Source organism: Coturnix japonica, chromosome 3, assembly GCF_054131305.1.
Source record: "Coturnix japonica strain WE chromosome 3, WE-NBRP24, whole genome shotgun sequence".
NCBI lineage: Eukaryota > Metazoa > Chordata > Aves > Galliformes > Phasianidae > Coturnix > Coturnix japonica.
In genome coordinates, this window is record NC_140665.1 from 82,862,520 (window position 1) to 82,885,807 (window position 23,288).

The window sequence follows — 23,288 nt, forward strand, 5'->3', positions numbered from 1 at the left end:
AGCATACTGTCACATTTTAAAACTACTCTTTGCAATTAGAAATATTAGAAAACTGCTGATTTTCTAAGGAAGCTAATTCTTTCATTGCCACAAACCCCTAGACCTTCTATGTGAAATGAAACCCTGAAACCCTTTTTGCTACTGGTATACAAATACCTTCTGCTTTGGAGGCAAATTATCCTTTAAATGGGGGAGAGAAACCAATTAAGGGTAGAGTGAAATAGTTGATATTGTGAATGAAACTCTTATGAAAAATAATGTTCTCTTTTACAACATGGCATCAGTATTTCCATTTGAAGGTTGATTATTTTTTACTATTATTAGTTTTTTCTTCAGATGAACCTTAGTTATGTTTTCATTTCATATGCTTTGGACTTGAGAAAGTGCTTATTATAGCAACAGTATTATGAAGTAGAGCACATGAATATTTGGGTGATCTTGTCTTATGTTATGATGAAGTGAAAAAGTAAATATAACCTACAATTTTTACAAGTGTTTTATTTTAACTTGCTTTTGCTACTATTACACTGCAAAGGGAATCTCTGAACGTAAATATCATTCCAGTACTTCCTATGTGATCCCTTCCTCTAGAGTTACAGCATTCATTTGCTTGATTCAGTCTTTGCTATTGAAGCCAAAAAATACAACCTTTTGTCCTAACTTACGCATACTACCAAAGAGGATTTCAGATCACAGAACACAGCTGAAAACTGCAGTCTGACTCTGAAGTTAAATGCAAACAGAAATGGAGTAAATAAATGACACACACACTTGAGGATCTCAGATTACTTTGTCTTATGGTGCATATGATACTTGTTTTTCATCCCCATTACACACTATTTCAATTTATTTTTCATTATTTAGTAGTATTATGTCCAAAAGGTTTGTGCTATGTTGATAGTTTAACAACTGCATTCAATTGAATATCCATTTTAATTATACATTGTTTAGTAAAAATGATATAAAGTAAATTGAAATATGCCATATTAAACACGAAGAGACTACCTTGGCAAGCATGGTATTTTGCTGTAAGGAACAGAAAATTGCACAAGATGCATTATTTCTGTCTTTTCCATCATTGTTATTTTAGTTGGAGAGAAAGCAGTTTAAAAGAGGAGTTAATAGGACAGAGTACATATCAATAATTTAAGAATGCAATACAAATCTTCAAAGAATGATTGGAAATTTTATAGAGTTTACAAACGTTTTGGAACCTTAGTAAATTCAGAACTAGGAGAAGGTTGAAAAAAAAAATTAAAATATTAAATAATATTGAAACAAATCCCTGTATACACATGTACAAATGTATTTGGTAGATGGTAGTTGCTGTATTTTTAATGCAACATCATGTATTTTAAGCACTCTAAAGAAAAATGCCCTCCAGGCATAACCGGAATAACCCTGTATTCTTAGTGACAACACAGCTTATCTCCAACACCTAATACCTTGAGTTTGAGTTCTTACATATTCTTACAGTTCTGACTAAATCAGAAAAAAATAAAAATTCATAAAATAACTCTCTGTACTCTGATTTTGCAATATATTTTTAATGAAGCATGCAAATATAACCGTGCTTTGGATCTTATAGTTCAGAAAACCGATTTCATTGACCCACTTAGCTGCCATCCTTCATTGCATTTTTAAGGAATTGCCATTTAGAACTCAGTTATCTCAGTTATTTGAGGGGATACTACATGAATCTTCTTGGAATCAATGATTTCAGTTTTACGCAGCCACTGCACTGAACTCTGGTTATTGTATCTGCATTAGGAGGATAATGTTTGTTAAGTAATACCTTTGCCTTTTTCAGTTTTTGGTTGGCAAATTAAGATGCATGTTTATACTGGACTAGAAGACTTCCTGCATTTATTTTTTGTCCCATGTTGAGTACTGCTGGTGACAGAGAATAGATAGAAAAATTATATTGACAGACAGGTTACCATACTGGTATTTAAACACTGATGTTCCTCTGGGACAGTTTAATGACAAGGACATAGTTATATAGCCAACACCTAAAAAAAATTAATTCAAACATAGTCATTCTTGGTATAGTCACAAATTATTTTCCATTGTACATCAGCTTAGTAATTACAAGAATAAAACCAAAAATAATGAAATCTAACTTCTGAATTTTATTGCCTACCTATATTTGTGCCAAATTAGATAATTGTCAGAGCTGTATCCACTGTCACTTCCTAGAAAAGTATGAAGTTCTTGCATATTAGATTTTAGTATTGGATCCTAGGATTTGTAATAAAACCACCAACAACCAAGTTAGCAACTCATCAATCTCTATTTTGTTATTTCACTGCCTACGTACTCAGTTCCTATCTGGGCTTCCCAGAAATGCTCCAGTCCTACTCCATCTCTTCTTCCCTACCCTTAATGTAGAAACCACATTCAGTTCTGACAGTCTGTAGCAGGGACACACTGGCTATTTGTCTCTTTTATCTACCTGCCTCGAAGCTATTACTGTATAACCTTTAGAAGATCAAGTTTGGCACCATATGTCATGCAAGGTACAATGAGATTATATATTCCTATTTTCAGATTACGTTTCTTTTTCATCTTTCCCTAACAGCAAGATGACAGAAAATAAAATGATAAAATTGTACATGACATTTCTAGTTATTATCATTTAAATTAAAATGGTTATACACAAAAAAATGACTCGATCCATTTTTGACCAAGATCAGACAACTTAACATAGATAATGCTGTACATGTCATCCTGCTGCAATTTCAGTCCACTTTCAGATTCTGCGGTGATTCTTTCTCTGAAGCCAGCAGCAGGTTTGCAAGTAATACTGGTCTGAGACTTTCCTTGTCTGCACAAAGCAAGTAGAAATCAAGTACTTGAAACTCGACTTGAGCTGAATGGAATGACAATACAATTGACTTAATCTAGTTAGCTGGACTGGGTCTTATTTAAGCATATTTAGGCAATGCAGCTATTTATATCTGAGTAGTTACTTCTGGTTCTTGATGTTAGGTACATATGAATACAGTAGAATGTGGTAAATGTGTCTTAAAATAAATGTTTAAAGTAAGTTAGAAGAATTGATCCCTATGAGAACACAGACAAGGTCCATGTCTTTTTGTTGTTGTTGTTTCTTTCCTCTCTGGAAAACTCTATTCTCAAAAATCACTGTAGAATTCACTTGCCAGGTGATTAATTTGTGGTGTTTTGCTTTAATTCCAATAAATGCTAAGCACTTGGGAATAAATGAATCTAGCATAAAAGTCATCCCAGCATTTCCTTATTCAGTAAACACTTCTTAAGGATGATTTAGAGTTTCTGTGCAGTGAGTGATGTAAAGGGGGTGCTTACTGGAAAAGCAAGAAAACTGGCCCCACTGACAATCTGTACTGTTCTGCTGACTCTCAATAACATAAAGGGAGGAAGGAAATTGGAGGTTTCTGCCTATTCCACCTCATACTCCATATAAGAAATAACATCTGTAATTACTGGCAGAAAAGACTGGCTGGAGAGGGAGATACCAGCTGCATTTATGTGCAAAACAGAGATGGGAACAGTATGAGTAATGGTAGGCAAAATACGTGCTCTGAAATGTTTTCTTAAATATCATAGTAGCAGTTTTAAAATCCATTCAGGCATCAGCTCTTAGTTTCTCCTGATAAAGCTGAGTAGTAGGTAGGATCCCTAAGATGAAGAACTTGGAAAAGATGGAGTCAGGCAACAGACAATTTGTTCACTATTTATGGAAAATGGAAAATGTAACCCATAAATAAACCCTTTCTGCTTCAATTAGTATTTGACTGTGATAAGCCTCACAATGATTACATTTAGCTGTGTAGTGCTGGCACTTCGGAGGGCCCTTGAGAGGTTCAGAGTACCATTCTCAACAGTGAAAAAGGCAGTTTCCTTTATATATACAGCATAGCTGATGGCACATTCCTTTCTTTTAAGAGTCTGTGCATCAGTGAATAGCTTTCATGATTAAGGAACAAGCTCTAAGCTCATAGAATTTCCTTATCTTTAACTTAATACTGCTTAGTAGCGCTAGAATTATTATTATTATTATTTTCTTTGTTTGTTCTAGTTGGCTAAAACACTGCTATCTGATTGAATTAGGGAAAGAATAGACAAGAACAGGATCCAACATCTGGCAAGATGCAACTTGGACTTTCTTCCTGATTATGTCTGTTTCAGATGCCAGGTGTCTATCACCTGGGGTGCAGTCTTTCTTTGGCAAAGTAAATCTATTACTACCTCTCTGAAGAATGCTGTCTCTGAATGATGCCGTTGCTAATGGAACACTGATTTACTGCCACAACTGTAAAGAATCTTTTTTAACATTGTGTTACACTTCCCATCAATTTAGATCAACCAGACCTACCATATGTGAGAAGTTATCTGCATTTTTCTCCAATAAAACTGAAATGATGAAAGCTTTGCTTTCCCTAAGGTATCATCCACTATTGGTAGCGCAGTTGTTTTTTCTTTAGCCCCCATCTTCTCTGACAAGGCTGGAGCATATTATTCCTGCAGTGCTTGCCAGAATTCTATGGCTTATTTGTTGTTTGAGACTCACCATATGTGTCTTTGATCCCTGCCTAGTAGGCACCTTGGCTGCTTGCCAGTTTGGCACTTAATGATTATCAGCAGTATGAATAGCTCCCTTGCTTCTGATTCTGTCCTTCTCACTGTCATCAAATCTCTCTTTAAACAACTTTCTTATTTTATTTTAGATGCTTGTAAATGATCGACTTATTTTTACCGTGCTTCTCTTGGCCAAGGGTTTGTGTCGCACTGCAGGAAATCCAGCAGTTTGGTGTTTCCACTTCTAATGATCTGACTGCCAACTACCTGTGTAATTGCATGGAAACAATAAGCAGTACAGAAATATCTCTCATGGTAATAGCTGAAGTTTCTCTGCATTTTACCCAAATGTGCTGGTTCTTACCATCTGGTACACTTGGTGGCAGGATTTCTATGAGATTATTTATTGCAGTGAAAAGCATTCCTTTTAATAAACGTTTTAAAACCTTTGACCAGAATACAGCAAGCCAACGACAATGATAGATTCAGAGGAGTATCAAAATGATAAATAGTTTTATGAGACAGATGGAGAGCCAAAAGCCAGCCATGTGCAATTTCTGTTCACTATTCTGATATACCACTAAACACATCTGAGTCCTTCCATGTGTTCTTGTAAACAGACATTCCTCCAAAATGCCATTTTTGAACAACAAAAAAAACAAAATAAAGAACAGCACAGGGCATGTAAAGGTCCAGACCACAAGAGGCCTGCAGCAGAAAGATCTGCCAAAAGTCTCCGTTCCTTCCATCAGTAAATATGCTGGTACTACCACTGAGGCTAGATTAAGGTTAAGCAGCACATGGTACCATGACAACCTTCAAGTTAACTCATACTGTAGGGTGAAGTTAAGTAAGTTTTTTAACCCCTGCAACTAAATGACAGCATCAGCATGATTAGGTCTGCATATAGTGCACTCAGAGCTGCTTCTACTTTGTATTGTTCCACATGACTCCCATGCATGTGATTTGGTATAACTCTAAAGCTTTTAGCACAGTGCTTTTCCAGTAGATAAATCATGATTATCTTAAGAACCAGCCAGTTTCAGATGAATATTGTGCTCATACAAACATGTCTCTTGATTTTATGGCAGCTGTTTACATATGCAAAAGAAAAACAAAACAAAACAAAACCAACAAACTATGAAAACCTGTTTATTTGGGATTATATTTTCAAGTATCATCATTATGTTTTCCTTCTCTGCTCAGCACTACTGGGATTTCAGTTAAAAATGCTCCTTTTCACCTTAGTTAATGGCACTCTGAGTCTTAAAGCCGATTTGTGCTACAAAATGTTGACAGAGGCCTTAGTGTGGAAGGGGACTGTGAAGCTCTGAGCCCCAGAAATACAACATTCAAATCTGGCACGATGTTTTTCTGGTTATGATAACAGTTACACAGAAAAAGGCTTATACCGAGTCTTGTCATGAAACTAATTTCAGGCATATATATATACATATATAAATGATTAAAGGTTTGACTCCAGTGCTGGAGTAACTGGAGAAGAGTCCAGGTCAAGTAGGCAGGAGAGGTACACTGTATACACAGGCAGACTCTACCTTTCCCACATAATTGGTTTTTTTTCAGCCCATTTCTAATTTGCTGAGAAAACACAGTACAAAACAAGAAAATATTTACATCAATGCAGTATTGTTCTCTTCACATACACCACATCTGAAATCAACAGCCTGTCACGGGGACACATAAGAATATGGCTTGTTTATTGTGTATATTGCCTTTGCGCATTTTATCCTCGGTTTTACAGGCAGCAGGATTCAGAGTCAGCATGTAGTGGGTAATTTGTGGAATCTTGAGCTGAGAACATGTAAGAATTTTCAAGGCAAATACTTATCTGGTAGAAAAGAGAAAGGATATGAATTGCTTCAGATTTCAGCCAGCAGAGAATCGCCTCTGCACTTTCCCGTGGGCAGGCTTGAAACTGCAGAGATGCCCAAGAGTGGCATTTTATAACATACCGTAAAACTGTATTTTAAATATTTTATTTCTGTCACGATCCTCAGAAAACAAACATTTCCCAGCCCTGCAAACACATCCTAGCGCTGTTTTACAGGGTTTCAATAGACAGAAGAACAAGCCCAAAATACAAGTTGATTGCCTTGAGACTCTCATGCCTATCAGCAGAGAGCTGAAGCAGGGACTTGGCTGTAAACTTGCTAATCTCCTTTAGAAAACGAGGGAAAGGTGAGTGAAATTATTAACTTGCTGATACCCCAGAAAAGGAATTATCCAGAAAGCATAAGGTATTTCACTTGAGAGGAGCCTGGAAAATTGGCTGACACTGAGCACTGAAGGGAGATGACAAAACACAACCTGCTGCTTTTGAGAGAGCTGTTAAATGTGAACAATGTGCTGCTTGCTCTAAGTTTCCACGGCGCAACTGCATAGCAGACGTGCTGACAAGCACAGGAAGACTTTTGTCGAAGACCTGCTGCCACCTGAACTGCCAACCAGGAAAGGTTTTATCTGGAATCATCGGCACAGCCCCAGGGTCCCCAGCCAGGCCGGCTCGCTGTCAGTCCTTTCTCCTTGCCCAGAGCAGAGCACAGGCCGGGCTCCATACCCCCAGGATGTGTGTGCTTGCCGTCGCCCTGCGGCAGAGCGGTTGGCTGTCCCACGTTCGTGCCTCCCGCCCGGTACAGCTGTTGTCCCCGCGTCCCCTCAGAGCTCCCTCCACGCTTTCCCGCAATGGCAGGCAGCTGTGGAGCCGGACAAGGCACCGCCCGACGCGGGCAGGCAGCGCCCGGTGTGAGCAGCGCTCGGGACGGCGCGGAGGGGCAGGTGAGGAGCGGGGGCAGCGGCAGCCACCGCCGGTTGCGCTGAGGCGCGGTTGCCGCATCAAACTGTAGGCGGCGGGGGTGCCGGCACGGCGGGCTCTCGCCTTCCGCCAATCGCAGGCGCTGCCGGGACCGGGCTGCAGCCAGTGGTTGTAGCGGGAGCGGGGCCGGGAAGCTGCGCTGACCTTGCGGCTGGCCGCCCGCCACCCCGCCATGGGGACGGTGCCGTCGGCGCTGAAGCACTGCCTCAGCTACCAGCACCTCCTCAAGGAGCAGCTGTGGATCGGGGAGCCGACCGCGCCTCCGCACCCCGGGCAGGTACCGCCCCGCGCCGCGGGGGGTGGAGGGGTGGGCTGGGGCCGGCCCTGGGAGGCGCCGCCGCCGCCGCCAGGGGGAGAACGGGGCGCGGCTACCGCCATGCCCCGCCGGGCGGGGGGCACCGCATCGTCCCGCAGTCACCTGCGGCACCGCTGTGCTGTCTGCGTCTGGTATCCGACTGTCCTTATCCTTCTATTGGTCAGTACTGCAGTATTTCTCATGTGCTTGAGGGTACGAAGGCCCTACAAAGGGCTCTGGATAGGCTGGATCGATGAGATGAAGCCGACTGTATGAGCACCAGCAGGACCAAGTGCTGAGTCCTGTACAGTGATCACAGCAACCCCAGACAGTGCTACAGGCTTGGGACAGAGTGGCTGGAAAGGTGCACAGAGGAAAAAGATGTGGTGTGTTGGTTGACTGCCAACTGAGTATGAGCCAGCAGTGTGCCCAGGTGACCAAGAAGGCCATGGCAGTCTGGCCTGTATCAGAAATAGCCTGTATCAGAAATTAGGATTGTTGTTTTTTTTTCTCAAAGAGTGGTCAGGTGCTGAAACAGGCTGCCCTGGGAGGTGCTATAGGTGTGGCTCTGAGGGACACGGTTAGTGGGCATGGTGGGGATTAGTTAACAGACCAAATGATCTTATAGGTCACTTGCAACTTCAGTGATTCTGTGAACATGGCAAGTTTTAAACTATGCAGGTAGGCTTCTTCTGAGTCGATCTGGGATCAGGGATGAAGCACTGTTAAAAAAGAGTTCCACTTGTGCATCTCACACTTCGACCCTTCCATTATAGTTCACAGTGTGAAAAGTGAGATAGTTTAAAAATTGTGGGGTGACAAAAATCTTGGCAAGGCACAGTATCATCTTTGCTTACCTGAGTTCACTTTTCACAATCTCTTGTTCTGGGCCTCTCGTAGAGCTGCCCATGGTGCTGCCCACAGTTCCAAGCCATGCGGATACTGAGCCTGCTCCTGGTGCTGCTGCTGGCACCAATGGAACTGTCATACCCTCCTGTAGATTGCTGTGCTCTTACCAGGCATGGACTTGTCATGGAGCCCACCAACATGCTGGTCAATAGGAATATTCAAACATTTTCTTCTGCATTACCTCCCTGTTGTTTTGTTGGATGATTTTAGTAATTTTTTTTCCACCTTTCATGGATGTTCAAATATTCATTTTTCTCACATGGATGCTCAAACAACATCTATAAGTTTTCCTTATGCTTGAGTGCATTCTTGTAACTACTATGTTCAAGAAAAGATATGTTCTACTTTATATGATAGAGAAACCACAGTAGCTCAATTGATGGCTGTAGAAAATGAGATGTTTTTAGTTTGTTAGATAGCTGTTGTTGGGACCTGGGGGATCCCTGGGCAGAGAGAGAAGAGCTTAAAATAAGAGAGTGTTGCTACACACATACAGACATATATACTCAGATTAAATATGGAGTAGAAGTTTAAGAGCTAAGAATCAAGTGCTGGTGGTTTGTAGTAGCTTTTGAATCAAAATGACAGACCTATATCAATTAGGTTTAGGAATCGAGTTAGATGATGCAGTGTCCATAGGAGCAAGAGTGAATAGCTTCCTAAGAGAGTTTGAAGCTTGGTTAATAAGGACTGTGGGAATAAACATTTAAGTGATTCTTAAAATACAGGCTGTTCCAAATTCAGTTTTTTGATTGTGTCACATGACTTAGAGTACATTGGACAATATGAGTTTGGTGAGTCCAAATGTCTATTTCGGTGTGAATATTCATCTTCTGCTTTCAATCAGAAAACTCAACTGCAGGAAGGTTGTAGCTCAACATAAATAGGTAATAAGCATCTTTCTCTTGGACAAGTTGTATTGTTATGAGCCACTGGCTAGATGCACTGAAAGGTGTGTTATATTATTATTTATCTGCTTTGTTGAGAGCTGCTTGTATCTATTACATGCAGAACTAAAATGATTAAAAAATAATGCTCTGGACTCTCACTCTGCTGGATGAGGCTGTGACTGTAGGAGCCACAAATCTAAAAAATGCTTATTTGTACAATGTAATCTTGTCTAATTTCTGGCACAGATTTAGGGTCCTGTGTTGGATGCAGTATGCTGAGTTATTAACTGATTGATATGTTATCACTGCAATCATGGTATACATTAATGTTAGTTATAGAACTACAGATGAATTCAAAACATGTATAAATTTGTATAAAAACAAACCAAAGCTCAGGTCCTTTAATTTAGACAGTTAACATCTGTTTCAGTGCCTAGGTCACAGTGATTTATATCTTATATGCCTAATTATGTTTAATGACCTAGACCTAAAATGCACTCCGGCAGAGGGCTATGAAGATGATTAGGGGCCTGCTGTACTTCCCTTATGAAGAAGACTGAGAGCCCTGGATGTTACCAGCATGGAAAAGACTGAACAGGGATCTTGTGAATATCTCATGTGTGAGAGCCAAGTGAATGAGGCCAGGCTCTTTTTGGTGGTGCCCAGTGGCAGTACAGAGGGTGGAGGGCACGAAATAGAACCCTGAAGTTCCATCTGAGCATGAGAAAGGGCTTCTTTTTCTCTGAGAGCAACAGAGCACTGGAACAGGCTGCCCATAGAGGCTCTGGAGTCTCCTCTGGAGATGTTCAGGACCAGCCTGGATGCTTTGCTGTGTAACCTACTGTAGGGAACCTGCCTTGGCAGGTGGGGTTGTGCTCCATGATCTCCAGAGGTCCCTTCCAACTACTGTGGTCTATAATTCTGTAGTTGTGTTACTTTTGCAGTTTTAATTTAGTAGTTTAAATATTGCAGTGTGCTGTCATTTTTTAATGGTACGCTAGAAACCTCTCAGATTTATTTTTAAAGTAATTCAAGAATAATGTGATGAAAACTGACAAGTTTATCTCTTTTTGTCTTTACCACCTCTTGTGTTCAACAACTGAATCTTGATTGAAATTACAGCATAAAAATGGAGATGTCTGATATTATGCTGCCTGGGAAGAGAAGGCATGTCTGTTATATATGAATCTTTTAGCTACTCCTCAGAGTGATTGATTTGGGACATACTGCACTTAGTGTTCTTTTTATCTCTGTGTAATTATATGTTCCAGCAATGAAAGTGCATTGCAGACTCTTCTTACATTACTCGGTAATTTTATTTTATTTTTTTATTTAACATATTTATTTTAAGAATTATACAGGATTTCTGGTATTGCAAATATATTATGGCAATTACAGTGTACAATAAGTACATCATAATTTACATTCAGTTTGTTTTGCTGTGCTGAAAGTTGCATACTTAGTCTAGTATGGGAGGAAAGAAAATCTGAACGTCGTAAACTTTATATTGTGGAATTCTGGTTTCCTGAGTTTTAGAAGGATGATATTACTGAAAGATGCTTAATGAACTCAGTACTCAGTACAGAGCAAGTACATTCATTTCAAGGGGCAAGGATCTGGCATCCTTTTTTTTTTTTTCCCCCCTCTCTTTCTCTCTGTGCTTTACCCAGAACTTCAGAAGTATTGAGAAGTAACGTTGTCTTTCATGTAGTTTAAATAACTCATTCCTAAGAGACTTTGAAATTCCTAATTTCGAGCCCTGTGTATTCCTCTACATGCTGTGTCAGTACAGAACGCATCCCAAGAATTAGACTTCTCTGGTTTGTTACAGATTTCCACACATTTCCAAGTATTGCTTATTTACTTGATAAGACAGAAAGCGTACGATGTTATTCAACCAATAAATGCAATCAGAAGAATAAAGTGGGAAGGATTACTTGAAATGAAGAATAATTTAAATTGTTAACTGTTGATATCAGCATGTTGTATCATTTCTTGATGACTTTGGGGATGGTAAATGGCATTTAACATGTGCTAACGCTGAAGGTACAAAATGAAACGCAAAATACACTCCCACTGAGTTTAACAGCAGTAGAGAGAGTTCACTGTCAAACTCTTTCCAAAAATTTCCTTTAAGTCAAGTGGAATTTTCCCTTTAGAAGACCAGTTCAATAGACTCATCTCAATTTTTTCAGCCAGATATTCTTCATGCTGTTATATAACAGCTCGAGAACATTGCTGCATAAAGCGCTGAAGAGTGGAAAGTCTGAAAAGGCCAAGCAGTCAGTTTTCTAAAGGTGCCAAACAGAATATTAGAAGATCAAGGTTGGATAATAAAGTGTAGGTTTGACACATGTGAAATCACTGACTTTTTTTTTCTTTTTAATGCTATTGGATTGTGAATGATGGAAAGATAACAGAAACTTTTTAGCTGATACAGATCTATGCTATATTGGGATTGTTATGTAGGTTTAGAACTTTGTAATGCAGCTGGAGATGCTGTAAAGGATTTTACAGATCTTGCTCTGCAAATTTGGGAATTAAAAAAATACACAGGAAATTTCTGCTCAGATCCAACATCTGTTTTTTGGTGAGATCTTGTTTTTGACTTGTCCCACCTCCACCTCCTTCAAAGACTGCATACGGGCAGGGATGTTCATTTCCTCTCTTGCCAGCTCAAGGAGGGAGATTAATTTCAGACACCCCATGTGTCAAATCATCATTCTGACAATTCATATGTCTCGAGACCATTCTTCTTAATTCATTTCCTATTTGCTTTTGCTGGGGGTAAAGATAAGTGGCTTGTCTAAGATGAGCTAGATTCATGTTTAATTTCTGCAGAAATAAATGGAGCTTTTATCATTAGCTCTGGTTTTAATCTTAATAGTGGCTCAATTTACAATTTGTGGATCTTCCAGCTACAGAGTTACTGTACTTTGAGGAAGGAAATCTCACAACCTGCCTCATCAAACTAGCAGTAAGTCAGGCATAGAAGTTTTCATAAAGCAAAATATTTACTGTTCGTAATGAGTCAAATTTTGAATCCTGAAAATGTTTGATGAGGATACTAATTGTAATAACAGTAGTTTCTGTGGTTGCTTGGATCAACAATTTGTTTATTCTTCCTTGGGCTTAAAGGCAGAATGTTGGGTACTTAGAATGAAGTTACATTTATTTACTCTCAATTTTAATCCTTTTTTTTTTTAAAACTTGTAATTGTTTTGGAGGAAGAAGGTACCTCTTGTTCTTGCAGAACCTGTTATGAAAGATTCACTTGCATATGAAGAGGTGTAAGAGGTGTATTAGAATTTGTTTCCTTGTGAATATCATGTGGGGTGCAGTGTAGGTACAGTCCAGAGATAAAGCTGAAATGAGTTCTTGTCACCCTCTTTCACAGCATAAATATTTGTGGTATTTAACCAAGGCGATGATTCCATGAAATTTTAGGAATTGAAGGTTACTGAAATCCTTTGATGTGTCAAATGTGGAAGGAGTTATGTTAAAGGAAACTGGGGGGGACTCCAGCAAAGTAGTTATTTAATACTTCAGGCTGTGTTGAACTCTCTTGAATTGTTCGGCTCCCTCATTCATTTAACAAAGACGGCCTATTTTCCTTAACATTCTTCTTTTCCCCCCAAATGTATATTTTAAAAGATACATGAAGTATGAAGAGGAAAATGTGCGTTAAAGATGGTGCTTACTATTGTGAACTTGCTGGGGAATGTGTGCTGAAGTGTGTGCCAGGGCACATCATCATGCACACATGGACCTTGGCGCACTCATAGTGCCATCAAGGACCATTCACCCAACTTCTTGTAAGAAGTAAGGCTCATCAATTAACTGATGTTCAGAAAATAATGGAACAGAAAGATGTTAATTTTAAGAATGTGAAAGACAAGCTGCCAGACACAAATTTATAGGGAAAGGTTCCCTTTGACTATTTAACCCATCCATTTTCTGTCACGTGGAAGAACTCAGCAGGATATTGAAGCTCTCAGAAAACTTGCTTTATTGGCTGATTTGGAATGTCTGAGATAAGAACATGTAATATGAGACCTGTAACTCCGTGATCAAAATCAGGCTTTCCAACTGTGCTAAATACCAGTAAAGCTAATTCAGCATTTTAGCTTTTCAGCAAAAGGGAAATATTTTATTGCTGCTGTATTAGTGGTTTACACAGGCATAGACCTCATGGGACAGAAATGTCAAAATTGTGCACAAACTTTAAAGCTGAGTAGTGGAGTGAAGATAAAAGGTTTCTTTTCAGTTTTGCAATGTATTGGTAGGGAGAAGGATTTAATGAATAAACAGTTTGTTCAGGAGATTATGAATCAGATATGGATTGTATTTTTCTGACTTTCCGGCACTTTAATCAATATCTTGCTCCAAAGGAGTCAGAAAACAGAAAAACCTTACAGGGTTAGTTTTAAGGTTTCTTAAGGTATTGAGTTGAAAGTAATCAACTTTCCAGACTTTGACTCAGATAGATGTAATGATTGGCAGTGAAGATCTTGACCATTGTTTGAGGTTAAATCTGATTGTGAAACAGAAGCTGCGGGGGATAGGGAGTACATTATACTTCCTCCCTATCTCAGTGTTGTGGTACCTCATGCTGTTCTTAGATTATTCCTTTGTTAAACAGAGATTTATTATTTGGCTTGATATAAATGAATGAAACATACTCCAATTTTTATATTCCGTTTGAATATATTAGTTGGATTATATGTATTTAAGAGTTCTTCTCAGCAGCTTTAAAAAAAAATAATAGATTTATTACACGCAGAAACTGCTAACAGTGTGTTGGTAAAAAGCTGTACTGGACAGATATTTCTTCTTTGTTTGGCTGGTTATTTTTTTTTTTTGAACACAGATGTTAGCTGTTTTGTATGAGAATAAAGGTGTTAGTTTATGAGTTTCTTGGAAAAAAAGAAAAAGTTTAAAGGCTTTGAATGCATGAGATGTGGACTGAAGCGCCAGAGGACATTGGTGGAATGTTAGGTGAAATCCACTGGGAAATAATTGAACAGCAGCATCTGGAAAGGAACTATATGTGGCTTTAGGGTTTACTTTTAATGCAAGTAGTTAAGATGAGATTAAATATAGGTGTTAGTATGTGAGAAATGGGGGAGCAAGCTAAGTGATGAAGGTATATCATGTGGAACACTGGGATTAGGAAAAAGATTTAACTGAATCTATAGCTGATCACAGCTGAATTTTTAAAAGCTTGGAAACGTAATTTGACTTGAACTATGTGTTGGCTTCATAAATGGCAAAACAGCTTATATTAAGAATATATTGGGAAAGAGAAGAGAAAGGATAGGGAAGCTGCTTGGACCTACTATTTGTCACTTTGCCTGAATGGTATGGAAATGGATTAGTTTAGCTACGAACCAAGCTGGGTGTAGGCTGTATGGAGAGGAATGTGCTGGTCACTGAGAATTGTCTTATCTCCCTGTCATCTTTTCATCTTTAGACTTGATGAAGTTGCTAAAGTGTAGTTGACTGGTACTGTTTGAAAAGGTCCAAGGTAACTGAGACATCTCAGAATGTTGGCCAGTACCAAACAGGATTTATGGGAGATCTGTGTAATGGTAGCTGGCAGTCAAGTAGGATGCATCTCAAAAGGTACTTGCAATTAACCATCAGAATTGTGCCCATATTACTCAGTTGAATTGTTCTGTATGCTTTTGGCCATTGCTGATGGTGCTGAGAAATGTCATCTAAGATGCTCTATGATATCTTGTACTCCATGCCCCCAAAAGGCCACAGGTCCCTATGTCCTACATTTTGTCTTAAGACTGTATATGTGAAGGTGTAAATGGACTTTACTGAGCAAACCTGTAGACAACAATGTAGTGTTGATACATTCTTGTTCACATATCTTAAGTTCCAATTCAGTTTTATCAGTAAGGTCATGTGTGGACATCTTGGGCTTAGTGGTATTGCTGGATTACATATTTTACACTTAGTTAACACTGATCCACTGGTCTTATTATCAATCCTACAGCAGTGCGTTCTTCTTTTCATATGTTGTATATCTTAGTTTCTAGAATATTAAGGCTGAAAAAAAGTCTTTGCTAGGTCAAGAAGTGGAAGCAATAAAACACCAGGAGATCTCATGATGACTTTTGCCATGACAACCTTTATTTTTCCAAAGTAGTCTGAAGTGGTATGATTCCATTCTGTTTTTCTCATATTTTCTCCAGTACCACTCATATTCTTCTGCCTTTTCCACTTCGCTATTTTCATGTTTGCATGATTAGATATGTTAAAATTTCATACATTGGTGTCTGTTCATAATACATACTATACACTGGAAACTTAACCAGTTTGTCAGAAGCCTCAAGTATACATATCTTTACAGTGGCATATTATTCTATTTGTTTTGAAGTAAAATGATAAATAGTGTATTTATTTAAAAGTAAACAGCATACCTGTCTTTTTCTGAATTTTAAATAAGGAGAAATTTCAGTATCTTTACTTGTTACCACTTAAATGGTCAGAAATTGATATTCTTTAAATATAATCACAATTTACTGATTCTGTTGTGAAAAGTGGAACATTCTTATAACACTGAGAATGTTGTAGTGTTCAAGATACAATAATTTCCTTCCTGCTATTGGGAAATTATTATGGTAACACTTTACAGATGTTACCCTTCTAAGGAGCTTCATAGATCTCAGATTCTCCTGGAGTACAAGTTGCCAACTATGGCTAAATAAATAATCATTAAATTACTGTCATTTTTATCAGTGTCTTTTGGGGAGAGCTGTGGAAAAAGCAGCAGTAGGCCAGCTGTAGTTGAGCTAAAAATTTCCTTGATTAGGTATTGGTTTTGGACGCAGAAGGTGATTTTGATGACACTAATAATTGAGGATAGTTTATTTGCTTCCAGCTTTTTACTTGAATTCTCAAGGATCTAAACATAACTCACTTTTATTGACAATGAGGTATTCAAAGAGCATATCTGATAGGGTGAATGGACTGCCTTGTCAGTGTATTCATTTTTTTTTGCCATTGATAGCTTGAAGTATTATAAAGGGCAAATTGCTTTCACATGTTGGTCTTGTAATGATGATCATGCCTCTGCTTTTTCAGTGCATGGAAAAACACCACTCTTTCTACGTTCTAGAATTCTGTCTTCAGTCTTGCCCGTAGAACACCATACACACCATAATACTATTACCATAAATAATAGTAAAGGAAAGTGTGGGAGGTTTTGGCTCCAGTGTCATCAGTATGCTGTTGATCACAGTTCTCTGTATCCTTTTCATCCAACACAGATGGCAGAGTATAATTGCTTTTCCAGACTTTGACCAAGATAGGGAAATGGATGAAAGTGAGTTGGCTGCAAATCAACTTGGTTAATGGAGAAATGCTGCTTGTTAGCCAAGGGGAGCATTTAGGAAAACAGAAAATGGTAACATATACACTGTGTCCTGAAAATACATTTTTAGTTTTTGCTAAGTGACCAGAAGTGCTGGGATCTTACTAACAATAGGCCTGTAGTACTGTTAGTTATTAATGTTTCCTCTGTAACATAAGTCTAACTGTGGTCATCTGTGCCTCTGCTACTGCCTGATTCTAGTAATACATTCCCTTCATCATTATTTTGCAAACATTACACAATCATCTGTGACTACAGAACATCTGTCTGCTTTTAGGTTGCATGAACTATTGATAGCTGTGATTGACACTTGTATGCAAACTTCTCTGATAACACATGTACTCCATTTGTAGAAAATAGCAAATCTTTTTTCTTTTAGAAAATGGCAATTCAAGTTGTCCCTGATAATTCAGAGTTCAGACTCATCCAGGAGTCTGTTAGTTGACATACTCTGTTTAACATTTTGGTTCTGTCATGTTACTTTATGTCATATACATACACGAATGAAGAGGAATATCTTTGTTTTTGCAGGCTTGGAATAGCCTATGGGCTTGGTTTTATTCTTCTGAGTATCTTGTGATAGTTCTGCTCATTTCAGAGCATCCTGGCAGGGAATAGGTTGTGATTTGCAGTTGCTGTTAGAACTAGCTGCTACTATTGCTGGACATTCAGTCTGCAGTTCCTGACGTTTCAAATCCTCAAGGCTGTCAGAACAGCAGTTTGAATAGCCTGCATCTGCCTGGACAGGTTGGAATGCTGAAAGAGGTTACTCAGTAAGGTTGGGGATGCCCACTCTGTGGGGCTGTGTAGGGCTTTAAGCAACCTGTTCTAGTGGGAGATGTCCCTGCCTATAGCAGGGGGATTGGGACTAGATGGTCTTAAAGGTCCGTTTCAACTCAGTCCATTCTGTGGTTGTATGATTAGGTGGTCTTACTAGGTTTTGCTCTCTTAATTACTGTTCTTAATTTTCTATCTAGCACAGCTGTTACTGTGTACCTGAGACATAACCACCAGTTAAACTGTATTCTGTTATTTCACTGTACCTGGCTTTGCACTGTTTGGGGGTTAGAAACAATATATGAACAGTTATGAAGCAGAGGACTGCATTAGAACTGATGCCAAATAATATAGTCTAGCAACTCATTGTTTTATATATTGCCATTGGGGAAAAAAAAAACAAAACAACAAAACTGCACATGCCTGATGTAGTATTTCCATATAGTCCTTCAAACCTGGAAGAAATAATACTTTTACATTCTGTGCTTGCATCAAATAATGAAGAGATTGAGAAGAAAATCCAGTTTATGAGGAAAATGAGATGTTATTAATAAGTACGGGATACTGTGAGATCAGTATGATAGCCGATGCAATTTGTTTAAGTAACAGGAGTAGTTTCAGAAAGCAATTCAAATGCACGATATGATAAAACAGTGATGAGGAGACTTTAAGCCTGTTTGTATTACTTTTGAACTCATGAAAGAGGGAAAATGAGAAATAATCTAATAAAGAATGTTGGTATAATCTTTCGTGTAGTTTGAAGAATATAATATGAAAGAACTTCTTTTCTGTACTAAAAATGTATTAATGAAATATTAGTGCTTAGGCTTTTAAAAGAAATGTAGAAGTAGACGTTCCTAAACAGTATTTGAATGTGTGACTGCTTTTTCAGTTAAACAAGAAGAAAGGAGTCAAGGTTTTAGTCTGTGTGTATTTGTAGTTCAAGCTGAGTTCACTGGAATTGGTTATACAGGCAAACTATTTGATGGAGGCAGCTGCAGGTTTTATTTGCATCTCCAATCAGCTACGGACATCCGCTGCAAGCCAAGTGTAAACTGCATCATGGAAAACAATATCCAGCAGGTGTTGCGCGCAAAAGATGCGAGAGATCACCTCTTCAGTCTGCTGTAAAGGAAAAAGGTCTGAGGTGAAGACTTCTCTTATTCCCTGTGTTTGACTCCTGCAAGCAGAAATTATATTGATTTATGGACTCTGTAAAATTGTTTGGAAAAGATGCTTTTCTGTGTTTGGCCCAAAACAGGTGTTCTTTCATCCAGAAAGGGGTTGCTTTATTTAATCTGTTGTTATATGAAATCTCTTGCTGCATTTTGCTAAGATCTAGGAGATACCAAGGGAAACAAGCATACATGCTTATTAGTATTCCGGTGATTTGTTTAGCAGAATGTGGCCTAACATGGCTGCATACACTTTCTTTTGAGTAGATTTGTATTTATGTATCAGACAGAGCTCTTTTCCTATTAGTTGGAAGTTTGGTGTGTTTTTCATGCCAGAGGCCTCTGCTTGTATTTAGAGCCCATGTTCTATCAGGACTTATCCTTTGGTATGACTCTCATAGCATCAGATAACTGCAGCCTCCACTGGATGTGGAAGCAATGCAACCACCTCCCTGGGGAGCGTATTACAGTACCCTACTACCCTTTCTGTAAAGAAGTTCTTCCTTATATCCAACCTAAACTTGCCCTGGCTCAACTTGAGGCCATTTCCCCTCGTCCTGTCACTTGTCACTAGTGAGAAGAGACCTGCCCCACTCTCACTGTAAGAACCTTTCAGGTACTGGAAGAGGGTGATAAGGTCTCCCCTCAGCCTCCTTTTCCCCAGACTAAACAGCCGCAGCTTTCTTAGCCTCTCCTTGTAGGTGTTTAACCTAATTATACCAAAGAACTGTCCACTCTGGCAGCAGAAGCATTTATAGTTTGGCTGAATTCCCCTTGTGTTTAAAATCACATTTATTTTGTTTTTGAATGACTTGTATTTAGTTGTAAACAGCCTTGCAACAATTTAATAGGTGTGATAGCAGATTACATTTGGGTTTTACAATTAAAGGAAATGATGGTGGAAATGTTAGATGTATTTGCAATAATGAATCCTCTATTCAGGTAACTTCCTGATATATCTAAATCACTACTCTATCATGAGCTCTCACAAACCCTCTAATAAAAGTTATAGGCACATTTGAATTAAATTTGAAGAGATGGACTAAAGTAGTAGCTGTATGTTTACTTCCCCTTAGAAGTCACGTGGACATACTGGATTGGGTCCAGCAAAGGGCCACAAGGATGGCAATGGATGGGAGCATCCCATGAGAAATGAACCAAATAGAATTTCTAAAAGACAAACATACAACAATTATTTTAATTAATCAGTCAGTATTAAGTATGATCATTAATCAGACAGTATTTAATTAATCAGGATTACATACAATAATGATAATCCTAAGTGTTATGTATTGCTTTATTGAAATGCTTTGTGTTTCAATAGGGGATGCTGGACCAGATGACATCCAGAGATTCCTTCCACCTCAAACATTCTGTGGTTCTGTTTGTTTCTCCTGTGTGGAAATGGAATTTTGAATCTTAGTCCTGCCATCTAAAGCATTTGCAAAGTATTTGACTGTGGTATTTCTGTTCAAGTTATGAGTGTGTAATAGTATGAAATGAACAATTTACTTGTGGAAAAATTCTCAAGGGCTGATGAATTATTTTGATATGTGCTCCTGGCTAGTGGCCATACAGCAGTCATGTCAGCGGCATGCAGTAGACATTCTAGGATGGATGGCTCAGTTTATCTTTTTCATAGAATTATAGGATGGTTTCGGTTGGAAGGGACCTGAAGGATCATGAAGCTCCAATGACCCCGACACAGGCAGGGCCACCACCCTCCACATTTAATATTAGACCAGGCTGCCCAAGGCCCCATCAAATCTGGCTTTGAACACCTCCAGGGATGGGGCATCCACAACCTCTCTGGGCAGCCTGTTCCAGTGCCTCACCACTCTCATAGTAAAGAACTTCCCCCTGACATCCAACCCAAATCTTTCCTCCTTCAACTTAAACCCATTTCCCCTTTTCCTGCTGCTATATACCCTTTCAAAGAGGTAACTTCCCTCCTGTTTATAGTCTCCCTTCAGGTACTGAAAGGCTGTAATTAGGTCACCCCACAGCTTTCTTTCCTCCAGACTGAACAAGCCCAGCTCCTTCAGCCTGTCTTTGCAGGGGAGGTGCTCTAGCCCTCTGATCTTCTATGTGGCCCTCCTCTGGACCCTCTCCAACAGCTCCTGGTCTTTTTTGTACTGGGGGCCCCAGACCTGGACACAATACTCCAGGGGGGGCCTCATGAGGGGAATATTCACCAGTTGTGTCCCTCCATTTTCTGAATATCGGTATATATTCTTCATATCTCCAGGTGAATCTCCGCACCTTTTTCCCTGGTTAAATTGGGAATTAATATCTTTTATGTACATCTTCTCATGGTGTGTGCTGTATAAACAAGTCTCTGCAATAGCACTTCAATCATAGTTTTGTAGTAATATTTTATTTTTTTCCTGTTTATTTCTTCTATGTCTTGTAAAGTTTAGAGATGTCTGTGCATTCAGAAAATTGACCACTGTTTTCTTTGTTCTCCTTCCAGCAATTGTTTGGGTTTTTTTTTTTTTGTAATCTCAGAGCCTTTACTCAGTTTTTGGGCATTTATCCATGTTGCTGCACGTGTGCATACAAGGTCGTAATGCCACATCCCTGCTGATTCGTCTTTAAAACCATTCTCTCGAGCAAATTTGCTATCAGATGGTCCTGCTTTTGCTCTGTTGTCCTCTGTGGCAGAACACCACCTTGTGGAAAAGGAAAGCAGAGGCTTCAACTCAGTTAGATTGAAAAAACCAAACCTTCAGTTTATTCTCCCTTGGTTTTGGGTCTCTTTAGTTACTTTTGATCATCTCTGGGTAATATTTGCCAGTGCTGTTAATCCCCATGTAGATGAGCTGCATGGAATGAAAGTGAGAAGTCTGAATAAACCTTGGTGCCTTCATTAGAAGTTTTGAAACAGTGACAGAGCTTAAAAAAGCATGTTTCTTTAATTTGATTACATTTATGGTTACATTAAATTGCACTGCTTTAATTAAGGATTACTAGGATCTTCTATAATAAACTTGAATTTCCAGCTATTTATAACTCAGGGAAAATATTTCCTTACAGAAATTTGGCATCCAGTGTCTCAAGCTGAATGGTATAGCTTTCCTTCTTCTAATTCTCTCTCTCTTTTTTTTTTCCTCTTTTTTTTTTTTTTTAAAGACTCTTTGGCTGGGTTCTGTTTTGAGGGAGGCAGTTTTTTGTGGTTTTATATGCTTTTTGTTCTCCCTTGGCAAGGCTTGATACATGGAAAAAACAAATTTTCCAGGCTCTTAGTCTTTTATGTCATCTATTTCCTTCTTGATATTTCAAACATCATGCTTTGGTAGTCATTACTCTTTAACAGAGCCAGTATATAATTCAATAAACAGTCACCTCTAAGTATCTGCCATAGCTACTTTTTTTTATACTTCATTACATGAAAGTAGTTCATATAATACAATTAAGCATTATTTTTTTTCTGAAACAAGACTGATTTACCTTACATGTTTAGTGTATCATAAATACTTGTTTATGTCTGTAGGGTTCATCTTTTTTTGGTTTCTCTTAAACTATAAAAACTATTTCTCATTTATTTGTTTATTACAGAAATAGTTCATTTAATGCCGTACTTAAAGGTATCAAAGGTCTCTTATGTCTTTTTGTTTGCTGGTTCTGAAAACCCTTCCCATTTACCCAAGGGGATGGTACACATTTAAAATACCTGTTTTAGAGTTAAGGGGACTCCATCCCTGAGTTCACAAAGTCCCGATTAAGGTCTAATGCCATCCAGATAGTGTTTAAACTCCATGTAAACTCTTAAAGACTTTGGTCTGTTTTGTGGATTTAATGTTTGCCTAGTGAATGCAAATGACATAGACCCTGGCACAGAATGACTGAGTGGCCTGTGCTCAATTCTTCAGCTGTGTTTTAAGCGGCATCCAGATATTCTGCAAGTGTGATGCTGTGATCAAAAGACCAAGCAAGAAAGCAGGGAGTCTCATTTTCTGATTCCGTTGTCATGTATGTATCTTCAGCTTCTTGGATGAAGGTCCTAACTGCTTGGTTACTGAGTCCTGTGAACATAGAACAAGTGAAATGAAGGTGAAGAGAATTTTCTTTCCCCTGGGATTCAACTTGAATACAGACTGTAACAAATGTCACCTGAGAAGATGGCATATGTCATCACATTGGCATATGTAGCCCCTGTTTTATTTCTGAGTTTTACTCAGTGATTATGTACTGTAAAATGTGCAAATAGTACACAGGGGACTGAATTTGTATTTGTGTCCCTTTTACTTGTTACCTGAGCTCTGGCAGTACAGCACAAGAGAATTTGTGTTGTGCTGGGGAGAAGGATGATGAGAAGAAGAATTGTGAGATGAGTAAGAAGCTGGCTGAGGAGGAAATAAGAGATAATGTTGAAAGCAGATGTATTAGACTGAAGAGGCATTGCCGGTGGAGATCCTCAGGTCATTTTGTTTAATGTGTTTCTTCAATAATGCTAACT

General features: G+C 38.8%; 1 protein-coding gene across 5 annotated transcripts in view; it reads left to right on the forward strand.

Moving 5' to 3' along the window:
• The first annotated feature begins 7,116 nt into the window (after positions 1–7,116).
• The window catches only part of HMGCLL1 (3-hydroxy-3-methylglutaryl-CoA lyase like 1), a 94,833-nt gene continuing 78,661 nt past the window's right edge, over positions 7,117–23,288 (forward strand). For 4 of the 5 annotated variants that reach the window (XM_085543847.1, XM_085543846.1, XM_085543848.1 and 1 more), the window contains exon 1: positions 7,484–7,673. In XM_085543847.1, coding sequence (XP_085399973.1) covers positions 7,569–7,673 — 105 coding nt within the window. In that variant the 5' untranslated portion in view covers positions 7,484–7,568. Of the gene's footprint in view, positions 7,360–7,483; positions 7,674–23,288 lie in introns of those variants that run through there. The other variant, XM_015859229.3, reaches the window with a different exon arrangement.